Genomic DNA, 12807 nt, shown 5'->3' on the forward strand with positions numbered 1-12807 from the left:
AACAGAGGAAAAAACATACCTGGTTATTGGGTTCTGGTGCCACCTCTGTTATTTACCTGCTGGATGACCTTGAATAAACTCCACAATCCCTACTTAACCTAACCTGGGGTGATAATCACAATACCTTCCCTCCCAAAGTTGCTCTGTACTTTGAGATGATAGAAGTTTAAAAAAAAAAAAAAGTTTGCAAGATAACAAGGCTACAAAGAATTAACTATTATCATTATATTCTTTTATGCCCAAAATCTGCTAGGGTGAGTGTCAGGCATGAAATCAGTGCTCAATAAATATTTGCTGTTTTGTAGGTTAAAAGTGAAGGTCAATGAGATCTAGAGGTAATAAGCAGCAACAGCAGGACTTTCTGGAAATAGGGTTCCTCACTCTCAGCAAGTCTTTTTCCTTCGATATAATAAAGCCCTCTAAGGACCTTCCCTATCACTCACTGTGCCTCCATAGGAAACAGGAAGTGGGATTCAACCAAGTTCGGACCGCAGGAACACAAGCTCCCTGAGCTTTCCACATACAAAGTATGATGTGATTTCAAAGGGACCATAGCATAGGGCGATGGTGATCCCCACGCGGCAGAGTGGGGTGGAACTGAACAAGCCACTCACAGCTGACCAGCCCTGAATACACTCCCTGGACCCAGTACAAGCCCAGCACTGAAAATGCAACTCACCTTCTTCAGGTATGACACAGTGCTACTGCTATTTCTGCAGGAACTGAGGGAGGATTCCACATCTTTCTTGACAAGGGTCAGGTAGTAGCCTGTTCCCAGCTGGTTCTTGAGAAACAGGGAGGAGCCCACACAGCACAGCTTCCCATGGGAAATGATGGCAATCCTGTCCCCCAGGATGTCTGCTTCATCCATGTGGTGTGTGGAAAGAATAATGGTCCGGCCTGCCAAACACAAACACAAGGACGTGGGACTAGTGACGCCTGTTGGTTCTCACTGACTGAAGCAGCTGGAACTGCAGAAATCTTAGCAGCGGTAATCAAGGCAGAAGAACCTGGAAGCCTGGGTGGCCATGACCCCGAAGATGGAACAGTCAACCTCACAGATCCTGCATCCTCACAGGACAAAGAACATAACATTCATTTGGGAAAGTGCTACATGTCAGGCAGCGTGTGAGGGGTCTGCATGCATTCTCAAGTAACTTAATCCTCTATGAAGCAGGCACTGCTGTTATGATAGGTAAAGAAACTAAGACAAGTTAAACGACTTCTCCAAGTTCTCAGGGCCAGCTAGAGCTGGCCCCAGAGTCCATGATCCTCATTTGCTCATCTACTTTTTCAACACATATATGGCACCATGTCGGGAACAGAGATGAACAAAGACACAGCCTCCGTTCTCGGCAGTCTCAACCTATAGGGGAACATAGTTAAAATAGACACATCTGAGTTCTATGCTAGAGGTAGCTTTGGTGACCATGCCCGTTATCCCCATTACTTTTCTTTCTGGGCCCTAGATCAGGAAGCCTAAATTTTAAGTGTCTTGTAAACCAGGACTTCCACATACATACCATGGGTGAGCACAGAGCTTTAAGAAAAGAAGTCTGAGGGGCGCTTGGTAGCTCAGTCAGTTAAGCATCCAATTTCGGCTCAGGTCATGATCTCACAGTTCATGAGTTTGAGCCCTACATTGGGCTCTGGGCTCACAGCTCAGAGCCTGGAGCCTGCTCTGGATTCTGTGTCTCCCTCTCTCTCTGCCCCTCCCCTGCTCACTCTCTCTCTCTCTCAAAAATAAACACTGAAAAAAATTTTTAAAAGAAAAGAAGTCTGACATTTTCCTTGAGAAGCAATTCTGTTGCTCTAGCAACAACAGCCATGAGACACAGCCCCAGCCATACTTCTCAAGAGTTTCTCCATCCCTCCCTCCCAGTCCATAACTCAAAATAAATACATATCGGCTACCTTGTCGATATTTCAGCAGTAGCTCCCATATTCCCCTGCGGGAGTAAGGGTCCACGCCAGCTGTGGGCTCATCCAGAATGACAACCTTGGATCCCCCAACAAAGGCCAAAGCCACAGACAGCTTTCTCTTCATTCCACCTAAGAGACAGAGAGAGAGAGATGTTCCAGAACTAGCCCCAGACAGCAAAGGCAGAGGTATTGAGGGACAAATGAAGGCACCTACTTGGGGACAAGCCAGGGACCCATTTATGACCTACTCACCACCCCTATGGGGACACTGGGGCAGCTGTTGTTTCCCTGGTGTGTGCATGTGGGGGAGGTTGTTGGAGGAGGGGAAATCACCTGAGAGCTGACTTGTTTTGCTTTTCAGTTTACTGGGAGGCAAACCAACATCCAGGGCCATTTGCTCCATCTCTGCTTTCACATGCTTCTCTGAGAGCCCCTTTAGACGTGCATAGAACCAGATGTGTTCTTCCACAGTCAGCCTGGGGACAGAGGGCAGGTCAGATCTGCACCCCCCAGGCTGCATCAGAATACAGTGCTTCCTGACCCAGAACAGAATAGGCATGTTTCCACCGCCCCCAAACCTTTTCTAACTTTATAAACTTCTGAAAAATAATAGGAAGAATCAAGACAGAACAACAGTAAGCAACACCTAAGCTGCTGAAGAAGCCAAAACTGTAATGTGACAGGTCCCTTCCTACCAATTCTCAGCAGGCCTGCCCACCACACATCAGGCAGCTGCAACTTTCAATCTCAGGTCCTCAAAGGGCCCACCCTGCAGCCCCATCAACCAAGAAGCTGGCTTGGCAATCACCTGGAGCAGCCCTCCTGAACCTCAAAGGACCTCACACTACACAAGAAAGGAGGTCCCTGTGGAGGACATGAGCCTGAGCTGCTTGCATTAGGTATGAGGACATTGGGGCCCAGAAGGGGAGAAGTCCTTGCCCAAAGTCACAGAGCTCAGGTCTTTCTCTGCTCCAGCGCAAGGGCTCCCTGTGGACCTGAACTGCAGACAGGGCAACGTGAATGGAAGCAAACCCTTGAGCAGGAAATGCTGGGCCATCGTGACAAAGGCCTTGAGGCACTGCTAGGTTCTGGGCGTTACAGCCGCAGCTGGCATCGAGGAGGCATGTGGTGAGAGAGAGGATGGGCTAATTGGCCCTCTAAAATGTCAGCAATGGACAGCACTATTTCCCAAGTCCACATCCACCAGCTAGACTGATGGGACCTCTCCCCCACCCAACAATCACCTCCAGCTTTTCCTACAACAATGGACAACCAGGTCTCACAGTGCAGGGAGGTGAGACCCACCACCCTCACAAAAGGTAAAATGCTTAAGTCCCACTCCACCCATGACTCAGGACACACACATCCAGAGAGGGCTTCCTTCTCACAGTGCTGCTGGTACTCACATGTCAAACAGCACATTGTGCTGGGGACAGACCCCCAGGTTCTGCCGGATGGTGCTCATCTCAAAGCGAATGTCTTTCCCCAGGATGTAGGCAGTGCCCGAGGTGGGAGGGAACAACCCCGTCAGGATTGACCTGAGGACACAAATTTCCAAGTGCAAGAGTCAGTGTTAACCCCTCTCCTCCGAAATGCTCCAGGCCAGGCTGCAGAGTCAGGACAGCTACGGCAAGGGTAGCAACCGTCCCACACCCCCATTCCTTCCTAACAGACCCTAGCTGCCCTGCACGAAGCAAAGAAGTCTTTGCTTTAGTGAATAACTAGGAGTGAGCCTATGTGTTGGAAACAGCACTATCAAGAGATCTGTTTTTCAATGAAGATTCCAATTTGCAATGGAAAGTACAATTTGAGGGGTGCCCAGGTGGCACGGTCAGTTAAGCGTCCAACTCTAGATCTCAGCTCAGGACATGATCTCACAGTTCGTGAGTTCAAGCCCCACATTGGGCTCTGTGCTGACGGTGTGGAGCCTGCTTGGGATTCTGTCTCTCCTTCCCTCTGCCCCTCCCCTGCTTGTGCACACACTCATGCTTCCTCTCTCAATATAATAAACTTTAAAAAATTTTTGAAAAAGGAAGTACAGTTTGAAACAAATATTTTGTAAGTCTAAAATCATATCCATGAGAAATGGACAAACCAAACAAGTTATTCAAAGATAAAAATCATTTTTGTGTTAGGCAGTATGACTTTTGCATGCCTTTTAAAAATTATCTGAGCCTGGGCGGCTCAGTCGGTTAAGTGTCTGACTTAAGCTCAGGTCATGATCTCACAGCTCATGAGTTTCAGCCCCGCATTGGGCTCTGTACTGTTACTGTCAGCTTAGAGCCTAGAGTTTGCTTTGGATTCTATGTCTCCCCCTCTCTCTGTCTCTCCCCTGCTTATGCTCTGTCTCTCTCTCTCTCTCTCTCTCAAAAATAAACATTAAAAAAACTAAAAATATGAAAATAAATAAATATAATCTGCCATGTTCATATATTGATTTTGCATTAATAAAAAAAGAAAGAAAGAAAAAAAAAAGACTACGACGACATATAGGAAAAGGTCATTATCCCCAAAGACATACCCCTAGCAACGGTTGAGGGACCACACTGAAAGTCACTGAGGCTAACTCTGGTGTTTATGGCCCGTGCTCCCTTCTGAGGCTGCCCACTGTAAGGTCTTTATAGGTCCCTATGGGTCCCAGGGAGGGCAGTCATACAGCCAGCTGTCTGGCCATACCTCCTTAGCAAGAGAGCTCCTGGAAATCACTACTTCTCTCCAACATATCAAATCTTTCTTCCCACATTCCTGCTTCAGAGTTCTAACCAAACTGGTTCAAGAGAATCTTTCTGAGAGCTGTCACAACCTCATGTTCCAGCAACAGTGTAGAATTCTGAGAACTCAATGGGAAAGGTCATCAAGAGGCTCCCAGGCAGTTTTACTCTTAAGAAAGAACATCTAGCAAACATCAGCACCGGGAACTCACTCTTGTGATTAAGTAATATGAGCCATTCATCAGCTCCTCATGTGCTCTGCCTCTGCCTCTGCCCCAGTGACCAGTGCAACGTCCTTACGTATGGATTTCTAACTGCACTACAGAACCTTCCTGTGGCTGATTCTGAGAGCCGCACCCTCTTCTTACATGGTGGTGGTCTTCCCAGCTCCATTGTGGCCCAGGAAGGAGGTAATCTGGCCCTCATAGAAATTCAAGGCCAGGCCATCAACAGCCACCTTCATGCCATCTCGGTAAACCTTCATCAAGTTCTGAATGGACACGCCCAGCTTCAGGTGTGTGGGTTCCTCCTCCATGCAAACTGTCAGAATGCAGAAGACGGGAATGAACTCACAGAAAATACCGACAAGTGGAGCACAAAGACAGAGGGGCTGTGCCTGTCTTTCAGAACTGTCCTTGGATAGTTCTGGTTTCTCAGGCAAGCAGGGAACTAACATTTATTTAGGGTCTATTCGGGCAGTAGTGTTGGTGATAGGAATTCACTGATAAAGGAGAATTCACAGTCTATTGGGAGAAAAAGATTTGACAAGCATTTAAAATATACGAGGCTAGGGTGCCTGGGTAGCTCAGTTGGTTAACTATCCAAGTCTTCATTTCCACTCAGACGATGATCTCACGGTTCATGGGATTAAGCCCTGCATCAAGCTCCCACATCAGTACGGAGCCTGCTTGGGATTCTCACTCTCTCTCTCTGTCCCTCCCCCTGCTCATACACACGTGCACCTCTCACAAAATAAACTTAAAAAACTAAAATATAGAAGGCTAAAAATTGTTTAAAAAACACATCGAAAAATGCCATGGAACTGAGCAATAGCCAGACCATGCAACACTTCACAGCAATAAAAAGGAACAAACTACTGATACACATCACAACTTGGATGGATCTCAGGGGAATTATGCTGAGTGACAAAGAGTCAATCTCAAAATGTTACATACTATATGGTTCCATTTAGATCACATACTAGAAATAATAAAATGTACAAGTGGAGACCAGATTAGTGGCTGGCAGGTGTCAGGGACCGGGGAGGAAGGGAGGTGGAGGTGACTGGCTTTCAAAAGGCAGAATGAGGGGGTCCATGTTCATAGAACAGTTCTGCATCTTGACAGAGCTAGTGGTTACATGGATCTGCATGTGACAAAGTGCACAGAACTAAATACACACACGAATGAGTCCATGTAAAACTGGTCCAATCTGAAGAAGATCTATGAGTTGTACCAATGTCACTTTCCTGGTTCTGATACTGTGCTATAGTTATGCAAGGTGTTACCACTGGGGGAAACTGAATGAAAGGCACAAGGGAACTGTCCCCCACCCCCATTCTGTTTTTTGCAACTTCCATGAGTCTGTAATTATTTTAAATAAAAAGGCTTTTTGTTTGTTTTTCAGTCATGCGATCTCAGAAGAGGAAGTGACTGACCACCTAGGACTCTAGAAAAACTGCACAGGGGAAGGGGTATGGAACTAGATCTTGAGGAAGGAGTAGTAATTTAGAGGGCAGGCAAGTTAAAGAAAGGGATCATCCATGAGAGGACACAGCACATACAAAGGCACAGCGATGTGGGAGAGCATGACATGTCCTGGCGACTGTGAGCAGTTCTAGGTGATTGATTCAGAATTAGGTGTAGACAGGAGGTTGGGCAAGACGAGGAGGAACAGCAGAAGAGGCTGGGACAGTGGGCAAGGCGGGTTGTAAGTTGTCTAGTGTGCTTGCTAAGGAACGTCAGACTTTTCCACTGGCAACTAGGGGAAGGCAAAGAAGAGATCAGCAGAAAAGGGACTGACTAACTACTTAGGAAGCCACACTGAACACTAAGATATTTTCTCTCCAAGAACCTGAGCCAACAGCCCAGAAGGCAGAGCTTTTGCTAAACTGTGGGCACCTCCACATACCGTCAGGAGCCAGGAGAGGATCAGGGCTCTGGGTAATGAGGGGTGAGAATATCAAGAAGCACAGACTGAGCTCTGGCAGCCACTTGGTGTCAGCCTACACAGGTTCATATATCTATCACTATGACAAGGCAGGCAGTGAGGTTATGGTTCCACAATGACAGCTGTCTTTACCTCTTCTTCTTAGCTATTAATTTATCATGAAGAGTGTGTGTTGGAGGAAGGTATATGTGTCGAAGTATAGAGATCAAGGGCCTCTTTCCTAGAAGCCAAGAAAACAAAGGCAATGTCCCTCAGGGAACCAGATAGCGACTCCCCAATAAGTCAAAAACAGCACTGGACACAACTGGCATGGAAGAATTTGGAAAGATGCACTGCATGTGATTTCTCTACCCCTAGAGTGTTTTTACATTTTCTAAGGGGCAAAAGCCATCCTTTGCCCCTGACAGCGTGGGGGTGGAGTGGTGGTGGGGGTGGTGCTCAGGCAGGTCAGCAGCACTTACTTTCTGATATTCCCTTCTGGCTGGAACCAGGGTGGCTCTTCTCATCGCTTTCCTCACCGAACCAGTAGGATTTGGTGCAAGGAAAATACCAGGGCCTGGGTATTCCATACTGGCCTGAAAGCAAAGATAAAAAACAAGATGTAAGACAAGCTTGGCAACATGCTAGCATTCCCAAGGTATCACAGCCAGAACTACGCCCTCCTTGACACAGCTTCTGGAGATGGGACAGACTGGGATGGAGGTGGCAGTAGGGGGAGCTAATATTTGCTGAGACCTACTATATGTAACATACATTCTACACCTCTCTGAATCCTCAAACAACCCCATGAGATAGGTTATCAACCCCATTTTACAGATGTGGACACTGAGGGATAAGTAGCCTACCCAAGGTCACTCAGCCAGTAAGTTAAGAACTCAGACTCTGAATCCAGATCTGTATGATACAAAATTGCATCTTCCATGCCGGAAGCCCAGGTACAGGTCATAAACATTTCATATACACTCCCTTAGAGGAAAATCAGGTGAACCAGAAAATGTTAAACCTCACTCTCTCAGAATTTGATCTATATAAAAATGTATCCAAGGCAGGTCTTGGTCAAGGAGATTTATTCAGAGAATATGAAAATGAATTTTTATGAATGCTCATTTGATTGAATCACAGGTAAGGGCTTAGAGCCAACATCTCTTACTATTCACAAGCAGTACTCAGGCAACAAGAACGTCTCCTGGTGGGAATTCTGGGGACACAGAATTAGAGAACTGGGCCAGCACTAGAAGGAGGAATCTTCTGGATCAGCTGACCCAGTGTTACCCAACCAGATTTGTCCTCAAGGACCAACACTTACCAGCTGTGTGTCGCCAGGCAAGGTACTTTTTTGATTCACAGTTCCCTCATTTGCAAAAGAGGTTTGTGAGAGTAAATTCCAAAGTATACCTAACATTTTGCACAGCACCTGGCGCACAGTGCTTGAGAAATGAGAGCTATGTCAGTAGCAAGAGTTATACTTTCAGCATCAGCTGCTTCTCCTTGGATGGCTTGCCTTGGGTCTAAAGCCCTAGCCACTTTCCAGGGAGCACTGAGCTCTGTAGAAATTCCAGCACAAACAAGGGGAGCTCTTCAGCTAGAAATTACATTTCCCTAGCAGATGGCTAAAGCAGTGTGGAAGCCCCATGTACCTGGAAAGACAGCCTCGATGTACCACGTCATCACTCCATAGATAAAGGTATCGAACAGCATCATGGAGACTGACGTGGTGAGGTTGAAGCCATCTTCCTCCATGGGGCTCTCAAACAGGTTGTCCCACTGCACCCCAATGCCCTGCTCCTCAAAAAGGGCAAAGTATTCACAGCCAAACCCAAAAGCCACAGGAGACAGCAGGCTCTGTGAGAAGGAGGCGAAAGTCACTTATCCATCTCCTTGTGTCTCATTTTCTATTATTTCTAATGTAAATTCCACCCAGAGAAATTTGAATTTGCAAAATGGATCAATTACAAGATATGGAAGTATTCACCTACAGATCCCTTGAGGGTAGTGGGCTCACTAACAGCATATAAAAGGATTCTATTTTTAACTGCTCATTATGCACACACATTTCAGAAATGCATGCATGATGGAGCATAAAACTTTTAGAATTTTATGCTTCCAAAGATGCCCCAAAGGCTCAGCAATCTTGCATCCCATGCCCACCGACCCCCACCCCCAGATACACACACACTCCTCTCCTGTTCTCAGCCTTGGACTACAAACACCCTGCGGCTATGCCTGTAGCTCCTGCCCAAGGGTGGTTGCTCACCACGAAGATCTTGAGCGTGAAGCCCACATAGTCTTGCCACGCCACGCACAGGACGTAGGGCAGGTAGAGCATGAAGTAGATGATGCCCCCGCAGGCTGCCGCCAGGTTGGCTCTGGAGAAGAGTGTGCTGATCAGGAAGCACTGCAGGATGGTCACCACAGCAAACACGGACAGAAAGACAAACACCACGCTGGGGTCGCTGTAGGGAAGCAGGTTTCCTAACTGGGAAAGAAGAGACCTATTAACTGTGCTGCCCCAACAAGCAAGCACATCCCTGCGCCATCTATGGGAAGAAGCCAGGGCTTACTCACACTCATCTCAGAGGTAACATAGGGGAACAGCACTGCCCATTGTTCTGATGAGGAAACTGAGGCTGAAATAGCAGGATGGTGACTAGTCCAAGACCACACAGCAGAGGCAGGAATAGAGGAGTCCAGGGCTGAGATTCAGTCAGACCCATCCCAACGGACAATTTTGTTCTTTGTTTCTCCAAGAAATACCACTACCTGGTTTCTCCTCTTATAAGGACTAGGACTCTCCCTCAGCACGAAGAGTTGTGGAAGACAGCATTCTAGGATTTCCCCCTCCAAAAGCCATGGAAAATGGCCAGGAAACCTTACTATTCCCCCTTGGTAACCTGCCATGGGTTCTGCATTCCCACAATCATCCAAATCTTATGGACCGGACCTTTCAAGTCTCTCTCTGCCCAGTTCATCTGGGTGTATCTGAGCAGGACCAGCCAGCATGTGGTCCCAGAGCAGTTCTTAACCACCAGCCACAGGACCACTGCCTCCATCATGGAGCTCCACCCTTGCAGTCAGATATCAGATGATGAGAGGAGGTTGATTTTAGAAAGCACCGCTCTGTCCTACTGTTGGGTGACCTCAATGAAGCCCTTAACTTTCCTTGGCCTCATCTGCTTACAGGTTAAATGTGTTAGTGAAGGTATAATAAGAAAGCACAGGTGATATGCTCTCTACAGTGCTTAGCAATCACTAAGTGCTCATTTGTAACTAACAGTAGCTAATATTCAACTAAATGTTAGTTCCTATCCCTTTGCACTCCCCTCACCTTGAAAACATTTATTTTTACATGATGCATCCTTAAAACAAATGGTTGTAAGGAAAAAAAATTAGTATACAAACCTATTAATATATGGAGTGGGCACAGAATACCGCTGCCCAGAGTCCCTTTGGAGGGGGAGCATGTTGCCTGGCAGTCACAGCAGACAGCAGTCAACTAGGTGTCAACTCCTCTGGGTCTGTCACAGCCACAGAAAGCTGCCTGGCCCTGGGGCACATCATTCCAATGAATGATTGAGGGGCCTGGGTATGGGGTGTGGGGTGTCAGGAGGGAGACCTTGGGGCTGGGTATTTCAGCTCAATAAGGAACAATTCCAGCAAGCTGTGTATGCTCCAGAGTACCCGTGGGGCTGGTCCTGCACTGCATTTCATGCCTCCTCTCTCTGTTCAATCTTGCATACTCCCCATCCCTCCCATAGATGTTGATCCCTAATAAATACCCATTCACCAAACTCTCAGCCTCTGTTTCCAGAAAAACCTAAGCTGCAATAACACACATCTCTCAGATTATGGTTTTTAAAAATTCTGGCAGAATCACTACCCAATACGCCTAAGGAAATGCACAGCTCTCAGATGCTGCCAGGAACCACTGCCAAGGAGATGTCATGGCACAGTAAGTGTGTACCTACCTGGGAAGCAAGATCCCTGGGTTCTAGCCCTGCTCAGCCGCTAGCCAGCTGGGCTGACCCCTGGGCAAGTCATTGCCCCTTTTTGGGCCTCAGTCTTCCCGAATATAGAACGAGGAAATTTCAAAAGACGGACACGTATGACCCCTTCCCTCCGAAATACTCTTGGCTTTTCTCCTCACACAGCAGATGTTGGCTGTGCAGGAACTCCCTGGCAGCAGGGGGCTGGTGTGGCAGCCTTACTTTTAGGATGACCACCAGCAGGCCGGCGCTCACGAGCAGAGGAATGAGGCTGCTGATGAACCAGCTGAACCAGAGGATGCCATTGTCCAGGCCCATGATGCGCATGGTCTCCTTCAGCCGCGCCTCCTTCTCATACACGATGCCCTTGATGATCACAGCCACCGAGTAGATCCAGGCCAGCGTCATGAACAGAGGCATCGACCGGCTCATCACCCGCAGGAAGCTAGAGGCCCCACGGAAGGGAGGAGGAGAATTACAGGGAGTGAGAATCAGGCTCAGAGGCCAGCGTCCCCAAGCCTGCGTGCGGGAGGAAGCCCCGAGAGGGAGCCCACGAGGAGCAGACCCTCCAGACTGTGAAACGTACGGGTTACCAAAGCTTCATGAGGAGCTCAACATACTGACAGACCAATGGAGTGCCGCCAAGTGGAGTTTCTTTGGGGTCTGCTTTAGCCACGAAGTAACTACGAGATGCAGGTTATTTTAAAGTACTAAAGAAACAAAAAACCAACTCCTTCTCTCACAAAAGTTCTGTATCTCCAAGGTCATCTCACTTTTGACTTGTACAACTTTGATCACAGATAATGTAGAAACAGACTCCAGGCAGCTCTTGTCAGTAATATTTCAAATTCCAAACTAGAATAGGAAATGCAGTACTGTGATGTAAAAGGGACACAGACTTTGGACCCTGGAACTCCAGGCTCAAGTCCCAGCTTTACATTTATGCACTTATCTGCTATGTGACAACAGGCAAATGCCCTTAATGCATTAAGCTCCCATCCTGTCCTCATCTTAAGACATCCTTCCTTGAGTAAATCTTAGATGAGGGCTTGGGCAGTGTGTGGGGGTGGGGGGGTCTTTGGAAAACTCTGGCTAATCTTTCTGAAGGTAAAATACAAGATAATTCAGGATGACTTGGAAAAAGCTAGAGGGAGCCACATGAGGAAATCGTTGCTCAATGCAAAGCAGACAGCAAACGTTAAGAAGAGGCTCCCCGCTCCTTCAGCACTCTGATCTCTACACAATTACACCAGAGAATAAGAGAATTTCCAGAACTTGGAAGAAACATTACATATCTCGGATGCCTGCAATAACTACACCTCTGCCTGTTCTTTCTTACAAGAAATCATTAGATCCAAATGCACAGTTCCCACGAGGTCTTAGCAGCTTAGTGACTAAGTACTGAAAGATTACCTAAAGTCTAAGATAAAAAAGGCCTTGTTCAGTCTTATTTGGATTGTTTCAAAATGTGATTCACCACTTATAAAGAGGGAGTGGACAAATTTATATGCAGTCACTCTTTACAGGTCTAGATCACGGTTTCTGTGTTTGGGGAAAGTGTATCTGTGTGCATATGCCTGCATGTGTTTGTCACAACACTTTAAATTTGCTCTTTGAGCAAACTTTAACCAAAACGGGAAGGTTATAAAAAAAATGTAAGTGCTGGGGGCACCCGGGTGCTCAGTTGGTTAAGCATCTGACTTCGGCTCAGGTCATGACCTCATGGTTCATGGGTTCGAGCTCTGCATCAGGCTCTGTGCTGACAGCTCAGAGCCTGGAGCCTGCTTCAGATTCTGTGTCTCCCCCTCTCTCTGCCCCTCCCCCACTTATACTCTGTCTCTCTCTCAAAAATAAAAAAAAAATTTTAATATAAAAAATATATATGTAAGTACTGGTAACTATGGATAAAAAAGGAAGGAGGGGCACCTGGGTGGCTCAGTCAGTGAGGCGTCTGACTCTGGATTTCGGTTCAGGTCATGGTCTCACGGGTTCGTGAGATGGAGCCCTATGCCCGGCTCTGT

The 12807-nt window shown here is 47.2% G+C and overlaps 1 protein-coding gene across 3 annotated transcripts in view; it reads right to left on the reverse strand.

The window, feature by feature from the left end:
• ABCA1 (ATP binding cassette subfamily A member 1) overlaps positions 1–12807 on the reverse strand; it is a 132473-nt gene that overhangs the window by 35109 nt on the left and 84557 nt on the right. For all 3 annotated transcript variants that reach the window (XM_049635500.1, XM_049635481.1, XM_049635490.1), the window contains exons 15-23: positions 11009–11231; positions 9058–9279; positions 8441–8645; positions 7265–7378; positions 5003–5174; positions 3330–3461; positions 2257–2399; positions 1915–2052; positions 680–900 (exon numbers count right to left, since the gene is read on the reverse strand). In XM_049635500.1, coding sequence (XP_049491457.1) covers positions 680–900; positions 1915–2052; positions 2257–2399; positions 3330–3461; positions 5003–5174; positions 7265–7378; positions 8441–8645; positions 9058–9279; positions 11009–11231 — 1570 coding nt within the window. The remainder of the gene's footprint in view (positions 1–679; positions 901–1914; positions 2053–2256; positions 2400–3329; positions 3462–5002; positions 5175–7264; positions 7379–8440; positions 8646–9057; positions 9280–11008; positions 11232–12807) is intronic.

This window comes from Panthera uncia, chromosome D4 (assembly GCF_023721935.1).
Source record: "Panthera uncia isolate 11264 chromosome D4, Puncia_PCG_1.0, whole genome shotgun sequence".
NCBI lineage: Eukaryota > Metazoa > Chordata > Mammalia > Carnivora > Felidae > Panthera > Panthera uncia.